Here is a 23,464-nt window from a genome sequence, read left to right on the forward strand (position 1 = left end):
CCCCGCCGCCGTTGCCAGCGCAACCGCCCCCGCCCCCGCCCACCTTTGATGCCGGCCATGGCGCCGCCCGTCCCGCAAGCCGCACCGGCGGAGGAGCGCGCGCCGGGAAGCGGAACTGGCAGCGGGAGGCAGCCGCTTCCGGGAAGGAAGGGGAAGGGGGAGGGGGAGAGCGCAGGCGCCAGGAGCGCCCCGCCCGCTCTCCTCGCCCGCTCCTGCCACGTGACGCGCGCTCCGCGGCGCGCGCGTAAAGGGCCCACGGCAGCAGCGCCGCCCCCTCCCCGAAGCGCGGGAAGCTGCCGCGACGTCACTCGAAGCAAGCGGCCCTCCCGCTCCGCTCCCTCGCCGCCCATTGGCCCTGAGGGCTACTGGGGCGGGGCGTCAGGCCGGCCCGGCGGTGCGCATGCTCTCCCCAGGCTCCGCCCCTTCCTGTAAGATCAGCCAATGAGAGGCGCTGTGCCCGGAGAAGAGGGTCGACTTACGCTAGGGCTGTCATGGTGGCCGCCGGGTGGGCCGCGACCGCCCCTGCGCTCTGTCTGCTCCTCCTCTGCGCGGCCGCGGGCTCCGCGCGGTGCTGGGACCAGCCGGGTGAGATTCCTGGGGCTGGGTATGTCTCGGCTAGGCCCTCCGCCTTCCGCCCCTTCCGCCTCGCCCGTCACTGGGGCGAGTTAGCGGCGGTCTGGTACGGGGGAGAGGGCGTGCCGGGGCCCGCGCCAGGAAGGGCTTTTGGTTTGGGCTGCCGTTAAGTCGGCCTGTGCCGCAGCAGTAATCCCGCCGCGCGGTCAGGGGTGGCTGTACGCTCTGAGAGGAATAACCCGGAGCCCCCTCCGAAGGAAGCGGGGAGCTCCGCTATGTTCCCCTCTGCGCGTCTGGTCCTTCCCAGAGCTTCGCCTCTTGAAGAAGCGCGCCGTTGCGTCCGTTGGATTGTCAGTAGTTTCCCAAAAGGGAGGCTCTTGTGGCGAGGAGGAATGCGTCGGGACAGACACTGAGCTTTGTGCTACCTGTTTCAGGGCGGGTTCTGCTGAGGGAGGTGCAGGCACTCACTCTCCACAGAGGTCAGTACACAACGTCCCGGCGGACCGCTGCAGTCCCTCAATTACAGTGCACAGGAGGCACTGCTGGATGTTCCCGTGTCCCTGAGGTCGTTCAGTGTTACAACAAAGGTTGGGATGGCTATGATGTGCAGGTAACTGTTTGAAGCTGGTTAAACGTTTAATGAAATCGTCTTCCCCCTGCCTTGGTAACTTCTGAAGGAGAAAAGAGTAACGGGCTAGAGTGTCAGTTCAGTTTGCTTTTTGTTAGAGGACCTTTGACATCTAAAACTTAACCTGAATACTCTTTGGGTTTGGATTTTCCAGAACTACTGTAGGTATATCTTTGAAATATCCCTGAAGTCTCTAGGGTAATAACACTGCATAGCAAACCTTCACTGGTTTTAATTAAAAGGTTGCTCGACTTTATAAAGTCAAACTCTCGTGAGCCCCAGAGGATGCTCTTGCTTTGATATTGCTGTGTGGATTTCCAATTTTTACTGGAGTCGAAGGGCCTATACATATTTGAATCACTTCAGCTCTACCTTTAAAAACTAAATTTCAGACTTAACGTGACTTCCTCTTGCATGTCAGTACGTCAGTACTAGTCATGTATTTCTTATTTTGTTAGCTATTACCTAGGCTTTTGCCAAGAGATTAACTAGGAGTCAAGGCTGAAGATCGTTGTTAAAACTGATACAGTATTGTAAAAATACCACCAAATTTTAATTGGCAGTTGGTACTGCTGTCCTGTATTATTAATTTAGAAACTACTTCTCTTTTCTTTTTTTTCTACACACCCTCCCCATGTGTCACTTGCAGATAGAGGCAATACCTAAGTTCAGATACTTCAGGGAAATGTGAGACTGAGAAATTTGCATATGTTCAACTGTAGAATTGCTATCTGATTGTTAAGCATTGCATATGAATGCCTAAAGATGTCTGTCCCAATTTCTTTTGATTTCTGTGTGGACATGAATGGAATCAGGTGCACTGGATTTCAGGCTTCCACATTATGTTTTTGTAGCTGCCATCTAGTTTAGGCGGGACAGGCATTTATTAAGTAACTGTTGTACAGGGTACAGGTTATTTTCAGAAGTAGTCCTATACCTAAAGAAGAGATACTTGAAAAGCCTGTTCAGTGAAGAAAACCAAAATCTTCCGGCATTGTAACTTCTGTGTTCTGAAAGATTGGATTTTTTTTAACTTTTAAGACTTTAAGAAACATTCTGAGCACTCTTATTTTTTAAAAGGACTAAACTAAGAAGTTTCTTACCCTGTGGCATTTTAGATTTTTTTTTTTTTTTTTTTAGCAATTACAGCTTTATTTCAGAGCATATTTGGGGAAGCAGACAGGTATTTTCATCTCTGGAGCAGGAGGTTTTACTTTGTATTGTGTTTATTTTTTCAGTGGCAGTGCAAAGCAGACTTGGAAAACACCTACCGTTTTGGACAAATCGAAATGAGTTGTGAAGGCTATGATTATCTGGATGATCCTTACATCTTAAGAGGCTCCTGTAGTTTGCTGTTCAGGCTAGACCTGACTGAGGAAGGTGAAAGGAGAGTGAAGAACTCTGGAAGCTTTGGCTCTAGCTATTACCAGTCAAGGAAGGATTCTTCTGATTCTGGTGCCGGAGCGATTGTTATAATTGTTCTTCTGGGTCTTGCTTTTGGAGTATACAAGCTCTTCCTCAGTAACCAGCAGCCTCAGCAGAGGTTTGGTGACAGTGATGGATTCACTAGGCCTTCCTGGCAGAGTCAGCAGGCACCTCCTCCTCCTGGTTTTAAGTCCAGCTTCACAGGTAGGGTTCTAAGCCATTTATAGTACACAAAAGGGCAAGCAGGATTGTACTATTTTATCCGCAGTAGGTGTGGGTGGGATAGGCTTGAAACCAATGCATTGGCAGTTGACCCTGCTGAATTGGCTGCAGAGTCTGCATTCTGTTCTTTGTTCAAAAGTGGAAATAAGAACTTGGTTTTTCCCACAGACTTTCTGGGCAGGCTATGTAGCAAGCTGCCCTTTGAACCTTTGAAAATCCATCTCCCCATGCTCTGCAAGCATTCTTTTCATACTCTGTGAAATAGGAGGGTTGTGACAGGCAAGAATAATTTTCATTAGTAATCTGGAAGAGAGAATAGTCTCATGCAGATGGAAACAAACTTATGCCAAAGAAGCGCTTTGAAACTTTACAGAAGAGTCTTTGACCCATTGGGCTACCTGACCCCTGATTTCATTCACAAAACAGTTGATGGAGTTGAGTATCATGTACCAGTCCTCTGTTCAACAGGTGCCTCAGTGTAGTCCCAGCGGTTGAAAGATTTGGTTCCCAGAGCTGAGTACAGTGTCTGTGAACTATCATTAGGAGTGCAGCACCTGAATCGTGTGGTGTCTTTCATCTGAAGTTGGAAATTAAATAAGCAGTGACAAGGCTGCTGCTAGGAGGAATGAACTTTTTCCAGAAAACTGATGACTTTTGCCACTTAATAAATGGTCCGCCTTAGATGGTCAAAGTGTCTAAGGGAAATAAACATTATTCATCTGGTGTCTGACCAAGTTGTTTAACCCTGTGAACATGTGAGATGCTCACAGCACTGGAACTAAAATTATATTCTGACAAGTTACATCATCTCCATCTTTTTGTTGTTGTTGTTGGTTTTGTTTTGTGATATAGAGAAGGGGTTCTATCAAGTAAATAAATAGCAAGCATTAAGTTTCTTTAGTCAAAAACTTACATTTTAGTAGTGCTTGTTAATGCTTTCTTCCAGGTTTGCTCAAGCCACTTGGCCAACAGAGGGTGCCAGTATAAGTCTTTAGGATACCCTTGTGCAGGGCATCTGCAGCAGAAACTTTCAGATGTACCTGCAGCAGAAAATTAAAGGGGTTCTGCTTCTGTATTACTAGTGGCTTTGCAAATTGGTTTCCATGTAGTTAATTCAGGCCTCAGACAGTCTGTCTATGCCGTGTGTGCATCTGTGACCTTGTGTGGGCCTGCCACTTGCCACTGGTGTTCTTGTGGTAATTACTAAGAGCCCTGGTCATAACACAGGGCTCTGTCACACTGGGTGCCGGCAGAACACGGTGAAGAGTTACTTTCTTTTTTCCTGTCCTGTTCCTTGTCAATTAATTGCACCAATGCGTTTTTCATTGCAGGAATCTGAAATCTAGCAAGGGTAGGGCCTTTAAAATGTGTTTTCTTGATGATTACTGACAATTGAGACACTTAAAATGCACATTGGTAGCTTAATTTATGGTGTTTTTCATGAGTGTCAATGATTTCTCCTTAGATTTCAAACAGAGTAAGGAGGAAAATCTCTTGAATGTGGGGCCAGCTTAAAAATATTAAGTGTTATGCCACTTCATGCATTTAGTGGCTGCCTTAAATTTTGGCACTGGAGCAAAAGCACATCTCTGAGTGTGTATGTCTATGTGTTCCAGGAATGCATTATTAGTCTCTGAAAATCTGGACGGTAATGAAAAGCAATATTGTTCACTTATTGCTGTTAATATTTACTTTGCCTCATTTTAAATCCTCTTAACATGCAGAATGTGTCCTGTGAAACTTGTTTAGCTAGCCTATCTTAATTAAATTCTACTTTTTCTCTGTTAGTGGTTTGACATGATCCTTAACGTTTACTCTAGATTTTCAACAAAAATAGTTTTCTGAGTCAATGTTCAGCCATGGTGCTTTTGAACAAATGAGTTGGTTAATCTCCCTGATTAACATCGTTTTTGCAGTAAATTAAGTACTATTTTTTGTTGTTCCAAATCAGCATAGTTTAATGGGTATATCATCCCAATGACAGTTTATCTTTCTCCCAATGCATTCAAAATGAAATTCAAAGTCAAATCCAATGTAGACTTAAACCAATTATTTAAATCGGTTTTTTTATCTTCCATGACTTCAAACAATCCACACTAATCTGAAGACCAACCAGGCCCTGTGTAACTTTTACATACAAAATCTCTGGTCCACTTGTCAGGTGGGCATATTTCAGGGAGACCCTAATGTTATCTTCAGTCCTTGCCTTTTACACTTCCTTATGTGTTAAACCTGTGGTTGAGCTTATTCTTGCATCTGTGTTTTTCTCTAGACCAGAAAATGACTCTACTTTGGTTTTGCATTTTCTCTTTTTATTTCTAAATCGAAGATGTTTGGTTCTGAGTCAGCACCTCATGTTATGAAGGTCACACGTAAAAAATCTGTGACTCTCTTCCCCCCACAACCCACTTTGTATGCTTGCAGTTTCATCAGGTATTTGTCAAGCTTGGTGACTCATGCATAATAAAAACTTTGCAATGTGATTGCAGTTAGCGTGTCTTTTGATAACAAATAACCAGACTGGGATTACCAGAAACAATACAAAGTAATGTTAGCCATTAGACTGAGCCACTGTTACTCAAAATGTGCAGCTGTTCTGAGTGAGATTAGAAGCTGGGTGTCTTAGTGGCTAGTTCACTGTTTGGTCTTATGTACTTGATTTCTGTTCCTGTGTCTGCTTCTGGCCTGCTATGGGACCTGGAGCAGATTATTCTTTCTTCATTTCCTTCTCTATTTTTCATTTAACTTGCCTGTTTATAAATCTGCAGGCAGGGACTCTTTGCCATGTTTTGCAAACATCAGGGCTGTGAGATTGAGTGGAAGCTAATTTTTAATGTAAAGCTCTTTATATCAGTGTTTGTTTCTATGTTTCTTCCTGCTTTCTGAACGGAGGCCTTTCAAGTTCAGCTTGATCAAGAATCAACTGAAATCAGGATGAGTTTATTGTCTAATTTTCCATTATCTTTAATAGCGAAGAGCCTTGTTGCAACAGCTGGCCTGAGAATTAGGTGCCACTAACTGATATGTTTTCCACTTTCATTTTGTTTAAGAAGGCAACAGCTTTGGGACTCATTCCCATCATGGAACCAATTCAGGACCAGGATTTTGGACTGGATTAGGAGCAGGAGGCTTGCTAGGCTACTTGGCTGGCGGTCACAGGTAAAATATGCATGCTATCAGATTTTAAGTATTTAAGCTTTCAGGTGTTATGCCATATACTGTGTTTATATTGTTTCTAAGCTTTCAGGCCTGTATCATTCAAGCTATAAAATCCTACCTCTAGAACAATTTTGAGGAGCAATCTCTAGGTCCAGCAGCAGAGATATTTTAAACACATTTCTGGGGAAGAAGAATTGGGAGGACTGAGGTACTTCATTCTGCTTTATCTGATTACTCTGATGTGGCATGATGGCCTCCAAATTTAAAATGAGCATTTAAGCAATCCATCTGCAGACTGCCTTAAAACACAGGTAATAATATTAAGCATAAAACTGTCTGTAGATAGCTCTCTTGTATCAGTGTCATCTCTCCTAAAGTCAGTCTGGATGGCAGCTGGTCTTCTGTGATACTCTGTGATGTGGTCAGATTAAACAGCCTTTAATCTACAGTCTCCTAATGGCCCATATATGGAAGTCCAAGAGGTGTGGTTTTCCAAAGGACTGGTAGGTCATATGTAAGTTGCATTTTGGAAAAACATAACACAAACAGCATTCAAAAGCAGTTTCAGTGCTGGAGTAAACATCTGCTGGTCAGATTTGCTAAACACTTTTAAACATTTAAAATGCATCATTTTTAGATAAACAGTTTAAAGGGAGCAATTGCTGCCATTTTAGGCTTCACTAGAGAAAATATGTGGCTCCTGCAGGGAATCTTAGGGCCCAAGCAGTTTCCTGTGTTCATCAAATAACTGTATGTGTATCAAGTCTAATCCTGTAGGAATGCAGTAATGTAACAGATTAAATATAACCACATACTTTTTTATATTGAAAGTTGGGAGTAAGATCATGTGGACAGGAGTGTGTTAAAACATCTTCCTCCACTGTAAAGTTTTTTTGGTAATGGCAGAAGCCTTATCAGGATTGCCTGTTTGTAAGGAAGTAAAAACTTGGGATGTAAGAGAATTTCTGAAGTGTCCAATGTGCAGTCTTGATCTTATAGTCAATCAGGATGAAACTGGGATGGTGATGCCATCAGCAGTAGAAATTGTCTATGAATTCACTTTGCATAGAGCTTTAGGAGTTGAAAGGTCATATCTTGGATTTGATGATCTTAAAGGTCCTTTCCAACCAAAATGATTCCATGATTCTATGACCTTGTTTTATTATAGTAACCCTGCAAAGAATTCTTAAAGTATAATGTGTTAAAGGTTTTATTGACTTGATATTTCTTAAGTCTTAAATACGGGACCCTCCTGTTTAAGCATTGTATTTAAGTATTAACTACATTCAGGTTGGTTCCTTGATTTTCACACACACACCCCATTTCAATAGCTACCTCTTATTGCTCAAGATTAGAGGCCTGACTGAATATTTAAATCCAAATACATGAAAAAGCTTCCTAACTTGGGCTTCTTTTCTTTTAAAACAGTCTTTGGTCCACTTATTTTATTTTTTTTCAGTTGTTTGAGATGATGTGCCTGAAAATGCTGGTGCCAGATAGTATGAGACAGCTTTTTGTACATTTCAACAGCAGGAAATTCCATATTCATAGAAGCAAGTAATTTAAATCAGTGAGTCAAAGGTCATGATATGCTAGTCTTACTGATACAACCTTTTCAAAATAGTTAACAGATCAGAGGGATGTTTTCTTTTGTCTTATATCGCTGCGATATAGGTGTTGCCAAGATACATTTAAGCTTCAGATGTCAAATCTACTTTCTTGTCTGACAGAATCTAAGGTCAGGATTTCAGAGGGAAAAATTTTCTCATTTGCACTTGTTAGAATTGCTTATCCTGAAGAATGAGGTTTAATTTCCTTTGGAAAGTCTACAGATGTTAGTGTGACAATACTTGGTATCCTTGCTCTCAACATGTTAATTGCATTAAACAGGGAGATTTCCGGCTTTGAAACAACTGCCTGCTTACTGTTTTCCCTCAGAGATGTAGCCCCCTTGTTTGGAATGGTAACTTCTTAATTTTTCGTAAGGTTGCTAACGAAGCCTTCCTTCTGCCCTGTTTCTCATTAGAGCACAGCCATGTTCCCCGTATTACAGTACGTGGACAGATCCCACAGCTGCACCTCCAATGAATGGGCAGTCAAGCAATTCCACCCAAGGTGGCAGTTCAGGAACAAGAACTGCTTCTGGTAAGGCAAAAGGCCTTTTAATCTCCTGAAGCTCAAGAGACTTTGACCTATCAAAACTACACAGATGTTAGTTGAGGTTCAACAAGCATTCTTTGTTTTATTTTACCAGTTGGTACAGGTGGGCATGTAACAATGTCCCTTATTTCCGTTTCATGTGGAAGTAGGGCAGCATTGTGGGGCATGAAACTCCCTGCAGGCCTACAGTGGGCATGGTACCACCAGTACTGGGTTTGTCTTCATCTGCAAGGTGCATTAGTTTAAGGCCTTCCCCTTTGGTGCGCACTGCACATGCCCTTCTCCAGCAAACATGTACAAACGCGATTTCTTTGTAGAAAGCAGTTTGTCTGATCTGCAAGAATAGAATATTTTTCAGGCCAGTCAGCCCACAGTTGCTTGCTCTTCTACTTAAGTGAATAGGTTTAACTCAACTCACTTGCCACCTTTAGCCTTTTTAGAACTCGAGAACCCAGTGGAAAGGCTATGGTGGAGCTGACACTTTTTTTTTCTTTGCAGGCTTCGGGGGCACAAAACGAAGATGAAATGCTTGACGTTATTACATCTAAGTAATTGAACTAAATCTTCCTGTGTACTAGCACTTCTTTAATTAGTAGTAGGCTTCAGAAGTGGATATGAGAAGAGGTGTGAAGGACCAGGCAAAGAATTCCTCTTACCCTAAACAGGAGTGAGAGTCCAAATTTCCACAGGGAATCACAGATGCTGGAACATCCTCTATTTCAAAACAGTGGCTTCTCATAAGATACAAAATAAACTCATCCACGTTAAGAAGAATGATGTTACAGTGCCTATATATCTGTCTATACTTGAGGGATTATGGCAGTGGTAGCCTTGCCAGATTTTCAAAGCAAGTATCTTACTCATGTTCTGGGCTTAACTTCATTTAATCCAGAATTTCCAATTTTTTTCTTTTCCTTGGTGGTCCAGCATCTGAAAGGCCTAGTGTGTAATCCACCTGATATCTATGAGGTGTTGCTCTTTGAAGCTACTTTTGTTTGTCTTTGTAAAATTCATGTGAACATTACTGTAAGTGCAGTCGGCTAACTAGATGGGTGTTGGGGTTTTTCCTTAGTGGAAAAGAGCAAAACAAGAGAGACTAACGTTAACATAATGTTTGTATCTGTGCCATCTGACTACTGTAGCCAAAACTTGCAGATTCGAGGACACTCCCATGTTTTAGGGTTTATCCAAGTGGCTGAGCAAACCTGGGGGACTTTGTGTATAAATTATAAAAAAAAAAAAAAACCTGAAATGAGAAAAGATGGTCCTGTTTTTAATTTGGACCTTTTTCTGGAAGACTGAGGTCATTTAAATTCAGGTGGCTACAGACACTTTGCCCACTTTGAGGCTCCAGACTTTTCTTTTTAGGGTGGATGTTAGCAATGCTGTGAAAACTTCTGATGTGAATGGTCTGTCCTGCTAGATGACCTGTCCAGGACACAAAAAACCAAACGTGCTCATTGCAAAAGGGAAGGGAGCATTCTTAATCCAAAGATGGTGGTATCTCTAGAATATAGCAGGCCTTGAGACTAAGAAAAGAAAGGAAATTGAATGTCTAATGAGATGTAAACTTTCTTGAATGTACTTTAAAAAAAAAAAGTGCTGTCAAAGAGTGGGAAGCAGAGAGGCCTTGCTTTGTTCTATGATGATATTTTGGGGCTCTGAGAAGTGTCACATAGTTATTGTGTGATTGACTGTGCCCTGGGAGAAGCATTGCTGAAAAAAAAACCAGAGAAATTTCTCAGGGGGGAGAGGAGAGTGAAAAATGGGCTGCTTGACCACCAGGTCTTCTCCAGAGCCCATCCTAATACAGCTTAGAAGTGTGCGTGCACAGCTTTTCTATGCTGGCAGCAGTCTGAGAAGCATAGCTTTCATCCTGTGAAAACACTGTGTCCGGGAATTGATGTAAACTATTACAGCAAAAGCAAAGCACTGTTTTGCTGATACAAGCTGCATCTCCACAAGGAGATTTAGCAGGTATGGTTAGTCTAGGAAAGTGACTTCAGTGTTACTCCTCAAAAAGCAACTATGTCCATTCATGAGTCCAGAAATAATTGGTTTGAATGATAATGCCAGAGTTCAATGTCTGGCTTAAGAAAAAAAAAAAAAAAAAAAAAAAAAAAAAAAAAAAAAAAAACAAAACAAAAACCAAAACCCATAGAAATCCTTAAGAAGTCAACAGAAGCTATGAAAAAGTGTAGAGCTTACACTGAAAATGTGGGAATACAGATAAAATTGGTAACTTGAGGATAAAATAGTGGCTTGCTGCTCAGAGCTGCTTGAGGACTGGGGGAAAACACCTTCATTAACAGCCTGCTCTATCAACCTAGAAAGGGAAATGGCAAAGACCTTACTGTTGGACTGTTAGAAAGTTTTACCTTTTATGAGGAAATATATGTGATGAATCTGTAGCTTTTTGACCAAATACAGCAAAATAATGTATTTTAAATGTGGAGGTTTTACTTAGTTCTAAGTGTAGTCAGGTTGAAACTTGTCACAGTCAATACTCTCTTTGCCAACTAATTACATAACAATGAAACTGGATTTTTGCTAACTGAGTAGTTTGAAGCTGAAGTTTGCTCCCAAATTACAATGTGTTATGAAATGTTTTAGACAATGTTTTCATTTGTATGTATAGTTTCTGCATGAAATGTGATTTGATGCATAAACCTGATGAATTACCATAGTTTCTGAATCTGTCTGTAGGATATTTTTGCCCTTCTCTTTGATAAAGTAAACGTGAATAAGGAGTATTTTTGTCTTTAAAGCACTATCTTGAGGCCTGCAGGGATGGCACTGTCTGTTTTTCAGTGTTGGCTATGTCTCATCTACTTCCTGGGTGGTATAATAACATCCTTTACCCCCAGATGTATAGCTGGTAAGCTGTATATTGTTTCAACAAAATAAAACAATACTGGGAATAGAGGTATTTTATTGATTGGATATTCAATAACAAAATACTGAACCATGTAAGGAAATTAAGCGTTTCTTGTAAATCAAGTTTTCGCATCTGAGTCTGCAGAAAAGCTCCACTATGTTGGTGAGTTGCTTGTTTTACGAGGTCATTACTTGAACCTTCCAAAAGAACCAGTGGTCACTGCTGCTGTTCCCGGCTGTGGATATAGCAGAACTCTACCCTGGGATAGCAGCTGACGGATCTGCTTCTTATACTGAGCCTGTGTCACTGCTGAACAGAGACGGGGCCTACAGATAGATGCAGCTCAACTTCTTGGCAGTAGTGAGGTAGGGTTAAATGGAGGCCTGCAAATTCTGATATCAAAGATCAAGGATGTTGCTGAGGCTTCTGAATGAAAAGAACTTGTGGAAGGCAGCTTAGAGCTCATACTTGTGAGAGACCTTGAGCTTCTTTCCTGAACATCTGATCTGGAAGATCCTAGTCTTCCTTCTGCTCCTGGACGGGGTTTTGGCAGCATCTTCATAGTTGCAAGGCATATGTAAATGCTTAAACTGTTAAATGCTGTTGTAGGATAATTGCAGTTTTACTTGGCACCTGGTTCTGCTCATACTCTGACATGGCTTACATCCTCACACAAAGCTAAAGCTCATTACAGGAACAAAACTCCTGGTTTTACAGCTGACTTCCCCTGAAGCATGTGATGAAAGAAAAAAAGATGCACAGAGATAAGCTTTCTCTATGCCACTCTGTCTTGTGACTCAACTCCCAGGTCAGATCTTGGCTAGTCCTGCAGACTGTCATGCTATGCAACTTGCTCTTTTCTCTGGGTGCAAGGTGTGTGTTGGACTTATCAGTGAGGGGAGATGGTATGTTGTTTTTTAAAAAATAAAAATCTTCCATGATCATCACTTTGCATCATTAAATTCCAAAAGGGAAATTAAACCAGGTGGCACCATTTCCAGCACTAGGAGTTGTTGCACAGAGAAATTGCTGAAATAAGGTAGCAAGCAATGCCTGCCTGCACAGCCATCTAAAGGCTGAAAATGCAGTATTTGTACACAGGTTGTTGTCCATTTACCACTAATTACAAGTGTTGTATTTTTCCCTCCTTAGTAAAGCAAATTAGCATTAGCTCTCAATATTTTCAGAGTACTTATCAACCAGTGATTCTGATACAGAAATAGCCCAGCTGCCTCCAAACTGAAGTATATGAGCAAAACCACAAAAATAAAATAAAAAAAACACCTTGTGGAGTTGCAGTTTGTATCAACAGACAATGCTCTTGTCTCGTGTAATGAAACATATTGTCAGGTCCCTTGTTCTTCTTCTGTACCTATTGGGGCAGTTCAGGGTTAAGTGCTGTGTGGGAGAGGCTCCATATCCTTCAGCATATTTTGCTGAAACCTTCCTCTGCAGCCGCTTCTCTTGCTTTCCTAATATCGTGTCTGACTACAGTAGTTTTCATTTTCTGACATCTCTGTTTCTATTGCAGCTGTATTTTGCCAGTGCTGATGAAAATAACCAGCAGACTCCCTTTATGTGGCCTGTATTTATCTCCCACTGTGTTCCATCTTAAAAGTTCCCTTTGTTCATGCTGAGTGTCAATGTTTCTTCAGTAAGGAAGTGGCAAGCACTTGCAAAAGTACATGGAGCTGGGAATGGCTGGATTGGATTAAGATGAAGTCAAGGGAGCAAACTGTCAGGCTGTGAATTGATCTTTGTGGGCAGTTTGTCTGTGAAAAGAACTTTTTTCAGCCTTCTGTCAAGAGAAGCATTTTTGTCAAGGGTACAGTATTGGCAGCTGGTGGCTGGAGCAGATTAAGGACTGGTGAACTGGCAGCATGGAGAAGACCTGGAAACATCCTCTCCATCTTACTTTAGGAATGACTAAGACTTGTATAAGCAGGAAGCTGGCCTAGGAAGTGCTAGCTCAGCCACTCCACAGGCATGCCATTGCAAATGCTGTAGGGAGGTGTATGTTTAAAGATACCAGGTGCTTCTGAAAATGCCACAATGCTAGTGCCAAGCTCAAAAAACGGGACTTGGCCCTGCATCCGTGTTTTTTTTCCCACTTCAGTGTGTCTTGGAATGAACCGTGAAGGCCAGAAATTGAAAGAGCAGCAAGCAAGCATGATAAAGGGTAGCAAGTTTACACCTGCACTAGCCAAAGCCAGGCTTGCAGGTGGAGGAGCCTTTGCCCTGGTATGTCCTGTCTGCTTGCTCTTCTCGCAAAACAGCAGGAAATACTAGGCAGCTCTAGTAGCAGTTGTATCAGGATTATTTTACTGGGCTTGAAAGTTTCATTCTGCATCCCTAAAGAAGTCCTAAGGGCAATTACCAGTAATACGTATTGATACCTTTTGCTCTGAGGACCATCTGAGCCATAGTCCAATTCAGTCTTCAAACTATCCACTGTGAAGTTTGGTGGAGACATATCACCACCTGCTTAAAGACCAGGTTCTCTGAGTTACCACACAGGGAATTTTCCCTCAATTACTGGATTTGCCTTGACTTCCCTGGCACTGAGACTCTTGTGCAGTCTTTGCTCTACAACTGTATTTGGATGTCATTGTACAGGATCCTCTGAGAATTGGCCTTGAGATCATAGCCTGAAGATCATGGCCCCTGCTAGCCATTTTCTATAGGCCTCCTGTGCCCTTGTAATTAGCATGTGGGGGGGTGTATTTATTGAGGCAACACTGGAATTACCAGCAATCCAAAATACCTTTTGCTGCTGCTGAGTAATGGGAGTTACTCATCTCCCAGTCAACTCCTGTAGTAATTTTCATGTCATTTAGCAGCTGTAGATGCACCACATCTACTTTAATGGACAACGAACAATTATGGTTGAGGGGGAAAAGAAAAAAAAAGGCATAATGAATGTAGGTAAAATGTTGAGGTGGAACAACTTTGCAGAGCTGACCTTCACACTGGGAATTCTTTACCAACATTCTTTTTCCAGGAGAAGGAGTACTTTATTGCTGTGGATTTGAGTAATACCACCAGTGCTTTCTGCACCACTCCAGCAAGAGTGGGAGACTTAGAACTGTAACAGGTCTGGTGTTCAATAAAGTCAGACCTGCCTGGGGCTCTTTGTAGTTTGATGCACAGCTTGCAAAGAACTGGTAGCAGTAACAAGTGAAGTTAGAGCAGTGCAGAAATTCACACAGTTGCAGAATAGACAGAAACAAATGATCTGTGCTGTTCCTGAAATTGAGGTAAAAAATCAAAGTAGGCTGAAACAGCTCGGAAAGTTGTTCCTGTCTTTGCTTTTGAGTCAAGGAGATCCTGTTCAGCACAAATCATCTGCTGCTGCTGGCACCTACTGTCAGCAGTGAAGTGCTCTTTTCCTTACGTAGGCAAATCTTGTGTCCTTGTCCTGACTATTACAAAACCAGCCAGGCCCCCTGGGTCACAGTGCAGCGTGATTCTCTCTTGGCAAGCTTGGCTGGTTAATTCTACATGCTCTCCTTCATAACAGGTGGAAGGATTTATTTCCTTTTTAACAAGGAGCTGGGGATTAGGCTGTAACTACGTGAATGTGTATAGAGCTGAAACAGTGCAAACATAAGTGATGACAGGAAGACTACACTTGAATCCAGTAATCCAGGTTTACCTGAGATACTAATACATTCCCTTTAGCTCAGCTGATGCAGGTGCTAAAAAGAAATTAGGGTTTGGACAGATACTGACTTTTGCATTGCAAAGCTGCTTTGGGCATAACTGAGAAACAGAACTTTCTGCAGCAGTTGAGAGAGAAACACAATGCGAACCGGCTCCAACAGCGTTCAACCTGCGAAGAGCAGGGGAGAGCAAGGAGTCCCAGACAGGAACCGGTGAGCGTTTCTAGCCTGAACATGCTACCGAGGCATGTGTTCCTCTCCAGCCTTTGTTTGCTCAAGCACCTGAGAGGCCTCATGGAGCAACGAGTGCTATCACTTAGCCTCAGCTTGGCGGACCTCCAAGCCAAGAGGCCGTGGGCGAAGGAAGATTGTATTTGATGACCTTTGGACAGCGTGTCAGGAGAGGCCCAGGAAGACAGCTGAGCTACAGGAATGTTTCTTGCCCTGGAATGACAAACGAAGCAAGGGCAAGGAACAGTCAGCAACAGAGACCTTCGAAAAAATGATGTGGTGAAGGCAGTCAATGTACTGGGGGGTGTTGTGCGCTGCGGCTGCAGCATGCTAATGGAGCTGCATCCCCCAGTCTGCACGGGCTTATGAGGACGCCACGTACATTCCGCTGTCGGGTCAGGCCGTCAATCTTGCCAGTTCAGAGACACATGCACCTCAAAATACAAGCCCTCTGGTTTATGAAACTGCTTACGACAGCATGTTTTAAAGGCCAAAACCAGAGATGAGATAGAAAGGATTAGGCGATTTCTCAGCAAGTCAGCACATCAGTCACTGAGCCATTATGTGACTTCTGGCTCAAAAATCCCTAGATCTTGAATTCCAGAAGCAGGAGGTGTTAATGGCCTCCATCAAAATCGGGGTACTGGGGTAGGTGGAGCTTTCTTCCGAGACCGTATGACAGCTCTTACATCCTTATCTACGAGGATGAGCCTCCTGGCGCGGCCTCCTGGTACAGAAAGGTAATGCTAGCTGAACAGCGCTTTTCCCAGTAGTTGGCTGGAATTCTGCAAACAGTATACCTGTAGTTGCACTAGAGCTTTTGCTGGCATAGGTGGAAGGAGAGAAGAGTACGGGTGTTTTGCGTTCCTGTCGCAATATATGTCCTTGGCAGATAATTTAAACGTAGGCCAAATTTCATAATAAATTTATGACAGTTGGCACCCCCTAATTCAGCATTTCTGTTAGACTGATGATTTGAATAAGCAGTTGCCCTTACTACATTCAGACACTTTCACGCTTTGCAGACAAGACTGCTAAACAAGTGTTAATTTGTCAACGCGCCAGACAAGGGCAGGTAGCATTACCTGTCTTCCAGGAAAGTTTGTGGATGAAACATAATGTTAAGATTTTGATGATGAAATAAAATCCATGCTCTTTCATCTCAGTAAGTGGCCTGATTTCTCACTGAAATCAGGAGAAAAGGCATGGTCAACATTTTGGACAACTATGCCATTTTTGCTGAGCATCCTAAATAAATGAAAAACCAATTATTAAATACTTCATTTGTGTTTCAAGAGATGGAGCTATAGCCTGTGCTATGTTACAGCATGAGCTACATTACAGAATGTGCTGTATTACAGTGGTCACATAACATCTAGATTACAGAAGATAGAGCTTAAGATCTCATAGATCTTAACAAATCTCATACATCTTAACAAATCAAATCTCAGTGCACTAGTCTGCACTTCCACCCAAGACAGCGATGTTGTAGGAGCTTCTTCCAGCCATAGTAGTCTACTATTATAAGCCATGTGAGAACTGTAGGGAGAAGAAATACCTTTTATTAGCATGAAACAGAGCTTGCATTTTGCTTTTTCTTCACTATTTTTCTTCAATAAGCTTTTTCAGCTTATTTTTTCCCTAACAATTTACCATGCTACTGAAGCCCACTGAGTTGAGATTAAAAACTGCATCTGTCCCAGAGGAGGTCTCTGAGCAGGCTGGCTGGCTGGCAAGGGGACAGTTAACAGGATCGGCATGATTTTCCTATCCTGGAGTAGTGCCTCAGGGCCCCAGCCCAGCCTGGGAGAGGAAGCCGATCATACTGGGCACTGTATCCCCCCAGTAAGACACAATCCCCGTCCTGCTGGGCCCCCAGACAAAAGGCTGGGGGCAGGGATCACCCTGCAGGGACGGGTGGGATGCAGATTTTCCGGTTCCTTTCTTACCTTGTGGGCAGAGTTTTGTTAGTCCGAGATGAGCTGCAGAGATACTAGAAAGAAAAGAGTGAAAAGGGAGACATTCGTAACTGGGGTTTGAGACTGAACTGCCCATCTAGGTCAATGGGTGAAGCGGTGGCTGTTACTGAGAACTATCGGTTTGGGGCTTTTTCTTTCTGGCTTCCCATTCAGGAAAAAAAAAAAAAAAAGGGACAATAGAGAAGTCATTTTGTCTGCACAGAGCACTGAATTTTCCATATTTAAAAGAAATGTCAGGCCTCGCTTAAATCTGGGCATTAGCCAGTATTGTACTGGTGCGGCTGCATCAGTGAAACCTCTCTTGAAAGTCTGCTGCGACCCCATCGCTTACCCTGGGACCACAAAGGCAAAAAACACGCTCGGGGGCTTCGCCCAGCAGGTAAATGGGTGTCCTGCCCTGCGCGGCTTTCCCAGCGCTGGGAGCCAAAGCCGCAGCATCACCAGGAGTTCAGGGTTTGGAAAAGCCCGTAAAAGTCTGGGGAAGCGCGCAGAGACCGTGCTTGGGAAAATGCTCATACACTTCACTGAGTCTTAGGGATTATTTCAGGCTGGTGAAACGATGTTTCTGTTGACTGAACAATTACCGGAGGTGAAGTGGAAAGGACACATAGCTTATATGTTTGTCTAGGCTGTGTTTTAATTTCTACACACACACACACACACACACACACACACACACACTATAGTTGTGCTGGTGCAAACAGCAAAGCTTGGAGAGCTGGGCTGGAGTGAACAGTGACTTGGTACAATGAGATGCATCTTCATGTCTTCTGGAAAAAAAACTGCGCAGAAGCGAGTGGCAAAGATACTTTTACTGCACCTCTACATCTAACGCTGGATGTATTTCAGTCTTACTGCGTGATTTAGGGTACCCTCCCCTCACTACTGTCCCATCTCTGACCCCTTTTGTCCCCAGTACTGGAAAGGTACAGCTCTTCCAGAGAGTCAGACTCAGGGTTAAATATTGCCTGGTTGTCAGAGGGCGAGCCTGTGCTTGCAGCAGGTGTGAGAACAAGCAGAGGCCCCTGTGCTGGAGAAGGTACTGCAAAGGCTAGGTGAAGGAGGGAACAGAGGAAGAAAGGGCTCAATTAACAACGGGGTGAACATCCCAAATGTCTTTGGCTTCATGACAAGCCAGCGGGCATAGGAAGCCTGGTGAGAAGCAGGAGCGAGAGGATTGTGGGTTAAACCCAGAGGCATTTAGGAAAGTTAGGCGGAATTTCAGAACCTGGGGTGAACAAACCAGACTCTTCCCAGCAGGAGAGTTATTGAGAGCAGGCATGCAGCCTGGAGTTTGACTTGCTGGGAGTGAAAGGGAAACCAAGGGACAGGATCGTGGTCAGAACAGCTGAGCCCCACTGCACAACAGCATGTTCTTTCTAAAGAGGGCCTTCCTCCTCCCTTATTCTTCCTCTTACCCAGTAATTGTCCATTACACCCTCTCTCCTCCCCACATAATCCCTGTCACTGTCAATTAGCCAGTGGCAAAGAGCAGAGGGCTGTTGCTTAAGAAACAATTGCTCATCCAGAGAACTGTTGTCAAACACCAGGCGCACTGTTCCCTACCCTGCCATCACCCAAGACTAAAGACATACCACTCCAAATCCAGTTACACCAGTGCTATCTCCTCTGCTCCAGTACGAGAAAGGCCTTTAAAAACAGTTTTACGTGTTGCAGCTGCACCTGTGGCACTGTAACTCTAGGTACCACATTACCCTCCTCACTAAACAGTTACTCAGGCAACTTTATTTGTCTGGTTCGAAGCCAGGAATCGCTGCAGAGGATTAGGTGCTATGTGCCTAGCCCTGACACCTTACTGCACAGCTTCCAGCTGCAAACTTGAGAGCAGGTTTCCCACAGCACTCAGTACCTACCGGCTCTCCTTTCTGTGGCCTGAAATCATTTGGAAACACAACCACATAAATGGGAGCTGCATAAAGTCTGATGGCACAAAATTAACCGTTAGAGCATCTTGAAATGAGTTGGACTCTCGACATGATGTGTTTGTGCCAGGTTCGTGCTTTGAGTCAGATGGTTTTGGTGGGTTAGGTCCAGCAGTGGCAGCCTGAATGCTGGATTTACTGGTAACAGGCATACATAAGGAACCAAAAGAGGTTTTGAAAAAGCTATGTAAAAATAGGTAGAAGTCTTAAGCCTGATTGCTTGTAGAGAAATGCCCTGTGAGTAGAAAAATGACTTTCAGTAAGTACTTACCTGAAGAGTCTTTGCCTTATTTGAGCATGATATTTTGTACTGTATGAAATTATGGCTTTGCTGAAGTTTTGTGAAGTTGCCCCTTCACAGTACCCACTCCTATCCAAGCAGGTAGCAAAAACGTAACAAATCCAATCCATTCTCTGTGCTTTTCTGCATGAGCTAAGAATGAGTAGCTAAGTCCAGATAATCACCTGTAAACTGGTATTCTCAAAAACTGACCCTGCATTACATTCATTTTTAGGCAGAAGCGATAACGTGGCATTTCCAGTGACCCTGCAAGGTGGGATAAGCTGGCGCTGCTGACCAAAGAGGAGCTTTTTGGAGAGGTAGTTTTAATAGGTGGTTTTTTACTGATCCTGTTCACCACAGAGATACAGAAACCTTCATGTTGGAAGGAGGGAGGAGATGCCACGGTGGAATGGCTATGAGTTGGAGAATTTCACTGACTATTTGAAAAAAATTATTTATTAGATTCCTGTCATCATGAGACCTGCATATTCTGAAAGCTGTAGAACGAGCTCTTTCTTTAAAGCCAGAATTTCTGAAATGCAAGTGATGCTGCACAGGGCATGAAATTTTGTCCCATTCTGATCTTCAAACACGAGATGTGTTATAAGTAGCAAATGACACACAAACCAAAACAAATGGAGACCTTTTTTAACCCAGGCAGCAATGCTTTTTCTCCACTAGCACTGAAAGAGAGTCCTTTCAGAGCACAATACTGCAAAGTGTATATACATCATTTGACACTCTGAATAGCTTTTTAGAAATTCAGTAGAGCTGACATTGTATTTTTAAAGCAAGTGCTTGTAGGGTCTATTTTCCTGGCAGTGAAGCAATTAATATTTAAGTTTTTTTAGAACACTGGAGCCATAAACACAGTTTTATAACATTAACATAGACAGTTACAGGAAATTGGCATACTTGCAGAATACAAAAGTTGAGAAATCTGGTCAGACTGGTTTCTGAAAGGCAAAAGAGACCTCTGTTGAAGTGATAAACATTAAAATACTATTAAGATAACATTAATAGGGGTGCTTTCAGAGAAGCCTAAGCAATCTGGTGACTCAAAAAAACCCCAAAAAAAAAACAGATGGGGAAAACCGGATGGGGGGGGGGAAGCTTCCGGGGAATGAACCTAAAAGGGCACTTATGTCAAATCCAATTGTGAAATTATACACGAAGGAAAGAACCTAAGTTCCCTCAGGAACCTCGAGTCATCTAAAATGCTTTAACAGTTCTAAATGTAGCGCCTTTATTTTTATAACAGATGGATGTTAATATTGAAGTATGCTTTCTATTACAAACTCGGTTTGAGCTCCCTGCTCCCCAGCTGATGCAGAATGGAAACAATACATCTTAGTGTTAACGTCAAGTTTCTTGTTTTGGCAGAAGTTTTTATTTACTATTGCATTTTTTTGCAGACATTACAGGCTTTGATGTGGATCATTTCTTTCAGGATACATATTCACTGCAGAATTATCTACATTCAAGCTGCTCGAAAGCATCCCAACCACAAAATAATTGGTCTAGCCACTTCCGTGTTCCGCTAAGATTTCTTGGGGTGCACATGTGGGATTTTTTGGAAAGCACTGGAGAACTAACAGCACTTGACTGCTGGTGCTGCTAAGGAGTGGTGCAACTTGAGTTTTAACCTATAAATCTGATGGGGCAGCTACTACAGTTAAGGGGGTTTGTGAATGGCTCAGACTTGACTTAGGGGCAATGTTCAGCTTTGAGCTCAATGGAGCTTTTCACCGGGAACGCATCCTTTGTGTGGGGCTGGGATAAGGAGAGCATTGAGCAAAGAGCTGCCTGCAAATAAGGCAAGTTCTTCAGGAAGAGGAGTAGGCAACGGCGATGTCAAAACTACTTACAGAAGCTGGACTAAAAGTTGGGTTAGATTTTTTTGGAGCCAATTAGTCTGAGCCAGTCGCATCCGTGTTATTTTGGAAAGGCAAAGCTTTGATGCGAGTCTGTCCTCCCGTGTGCCCAAGTTTCTCTGCCCAAAGAGCAGCTCAGCCCTGTGGCCTGTGTTAACACCAGAGCACGGCTGTGGTCCAAGCACCCCACTCCAAATTGGGGGAAGTTATCCCGAGAACAGCGAAGCAGGAGGAAAGACACAGGGAGGTTGCAAAGAGCCTGATGCTTTGGCAAGGGAGCTCAGGTTAAGATTTTAGGGCAACCTCTTTCAAATAAATACATAACATAATATATATAAATATATATAAATCCATAATATAACACATCTGTATTAAAGAGTTCCTCTTCTGGATGAAGAAAATGACAGGTGGGCATATATGGGGGTTGGAGAAAGGAGCTTGCCCTTGGGAACCAGGGATACATAAGCAGAAGTAGGACCAGCTGGGAAGATTTGCAAGTGCAGTTGGCATTTCTGTAACTGCTAATGAACGAGTCTTTAGGGAAAAAAAAAAGAAAATTATACAATGAAGAAACTCTTCCAGAAATGTAAATTGTAAAAGGCGTTTAAAAATTTTTCAAAAGAGGTGGGAAACATCAAAACTCCTCTAAAACAACTTAGAAAATGAAGCCTTTTTGAAAGAAAGGTTCTTAGGTTATTTATATGCTTTGCCAAGTTTTATTCAGAAGCTTTCTGAAAGCTGGAAGTGCCACGTTACAGTTAAAAAAGCACTGAAGTGATGCGAGAATCCACTTTTATACTTTCCTGAGAATAAACCCTCCAGCATAAAACCCAAATCACCACAGGTCTTCATCAGACACTGAAAAAAAGATGGCAAAGAGCCAACTCATGACCGAACCGTGGCGGTGTTTTAAACCCAAGGGTAACGGCGTGTGCCCGTCGCAGGCGCATTGGCAAGGAGGGTGGCAAGGCACCTCTGGTGCACACCCCAAAACCACTGCTGTGTGGACCAGGTAGGCTCTTACTCACCATCCACAAGTGTATCCATCACACTTTGGGGCGAGTCCTAAAAATCTCGGTGTTTGTCTAAGTATTGATTTAAGTATTTACGCAGGCTTGGATTCTGACACAGATATAAGCGCCTCCGGAGGAGTTACTGGGCTGCAGTCTGCATCCCGCGGTCTGGTACGCATGGCCTGACCCCTGCACCTGTACTGCTCGATTAAATGAAATACCGTACAGTCGCTTTGAAGCCAAACTCCTCTACCCTGCCTTACGGGGGATTGGTTCCATCAGAGCCTCTACCAACGATGGTTAGGAAAAAAAACCCCAACTTTCAAAACCCCGGGAAGAAAACGGCACATGAAATCCCTCAGGATTCACCTGTGGGAGAAGCTTCCAAACGTTTTGCAACTTGAAATGCGGTCCGGGAGTATCGGCACCAACTGGGGTCAGCTGTGCTGAAATTCCTGTTGGGATACAAACTAAACAGGGATGGATCAGGGATGCTCCTTTGATACCCCATTTAAATACATGACAACATATCTGACAGAGTGCCTTTACCCTCCTTCACCAATTCCTGACGTAGTTTGAATTCTCCAGTTATTTCTGTACCTGGGAAAAACCCTGTTTGCTTTCCCCAGTTCCTGAGAAGTTTCCGCTTTGCCAGCCCGGGAGGCTGCCCCCGTCTCTGTGCCCGCTGCCCATCCGGGCAGCAAATCTCGTTTTTAAGTTGGCCGGAGCAGACAAGGAGAGGGTTTTCTGCAGCCTCCTGGCGAGGTCAGCTCATTAAGCACTCGGCTCCTGCTGAAAAATCGGCTCAACCCCCGAGGAATTTCAGGCCCAAGGTGACTTTTCAGACATTAATGTGGAGGAGCCGCGGGAGAAGAAAAAAGAACCACTGGGAAGTTTGGGTTCCTCATTGGGGATTGGAATTTGTCGTCGACCCAACCTCGGCCCGGCCGCTGTCCTTGCGCTCCCGGTGGTCATAGGGACCCACTGCCACGAGGCAAGCACACGGCCGGGCTCTGCGACAGCGACCGCCCGGGGTTTTCTCCTGGATTTGGGACGAAGAGCAACCTCCGCGGAGGCCCGGGCTCCTACAGCTGCTTGAGGCTCTTTACATTTCACGGGCGGTTCGGGCAACGCTCGGTCGCCCGGCCCCTGCCATGGCAGGGCACGGTGAACGGTGGCGCCACGGGCAACACCACGGCGCCACCGGGTTCAGCTTTCTCTTCCCCGAACGGGACAAAGGAGAGCACGGCGGCAGCGCAGCCGGGCACCGACAACCCACCCCCCCCCGCCCCCGGCTGCCGGTTCTGCCCCTGAGGACGAACCTTCTCCTCGGGTGGAGGCCACGAACGCCACCGCCGGGGCGTTCCCCCGTGGGACCACTCGGCGCCCCACCCCCGCTCTCGGGTCATCCCGTCGGCCCCGGCCCCTCCCGCG

At 44.1% G+C, this 23,464-nt stretch overlaps 2 protein-coding genes across 2 annotated transcripts in view; one reads left to right on the plus strand and one right to left on the minus strand.

Annotated features, from left to right (window-relative positions):
- LEPROTL1 (leptin receptor overlapping transcript-like 1) overlaps nucleotides 1–161 on the minus strand; it is a 6,241-nt gene extending 6,080 nt beyond the window's left edge. The window contains exon 1 of the mRNA XM_010586146.1: nucleotides 44–161. Within this exon, the coding sequence (XP_010584448.1) occupies nucleotides 44–59 (16 nt within the window). The 5' untranslated portion in view covers nucleotides 60–161. The remainder of the gene's footprint in view (nucleotides 1–43) is intronic.
- Nucleotides 162–491: 330 nt separating this feature from the next.
- SARAF (store-operated calcium entry-associated regulatory factor) lies at nucleotides 492–8,923 on the plus strand. The gene is made up of 6 exons (XM_010586147.1): nucleotides 492–585; nucleotides 1,008–1,183; nucleotides 2,440–2,830; nucleotides 5,899–6,007; nucleotides 8,034–8,152; nucleotides 8,666–8,923. The coding sequence occupies exons 1-6, from the start codon at nucleotides 492–494 to the stop codon at nucleotides 8,689–8,691; spliced, it is 915 nt and encodes a 304-aa protein (XP_010584449.1). The 3' UTR covers nucleotides 8,692–8,923.
- Nucleotides 8,924–23,464: the final 14,541 nt, after the last annotated feature.

Source organism: Haliaeetus leucocephalus, unplaced genomic scaffold (genome assembly GCF_000737465.1).
Source record: "Haliaeetus leucocephalus isolate CR32 unplaced genomic scaffold, Haliaeetus_leucocephalus-4.0 Scaffold140, whole genome shotgun sequence".
Taxonomy (NCBI): domain Eukaryota; kingdom Metazoa; phylum Chordata; class Aves; order Accipitriformes; family Accipitridae; genus Haliaeetus; species Haliaeetus leucocephalus.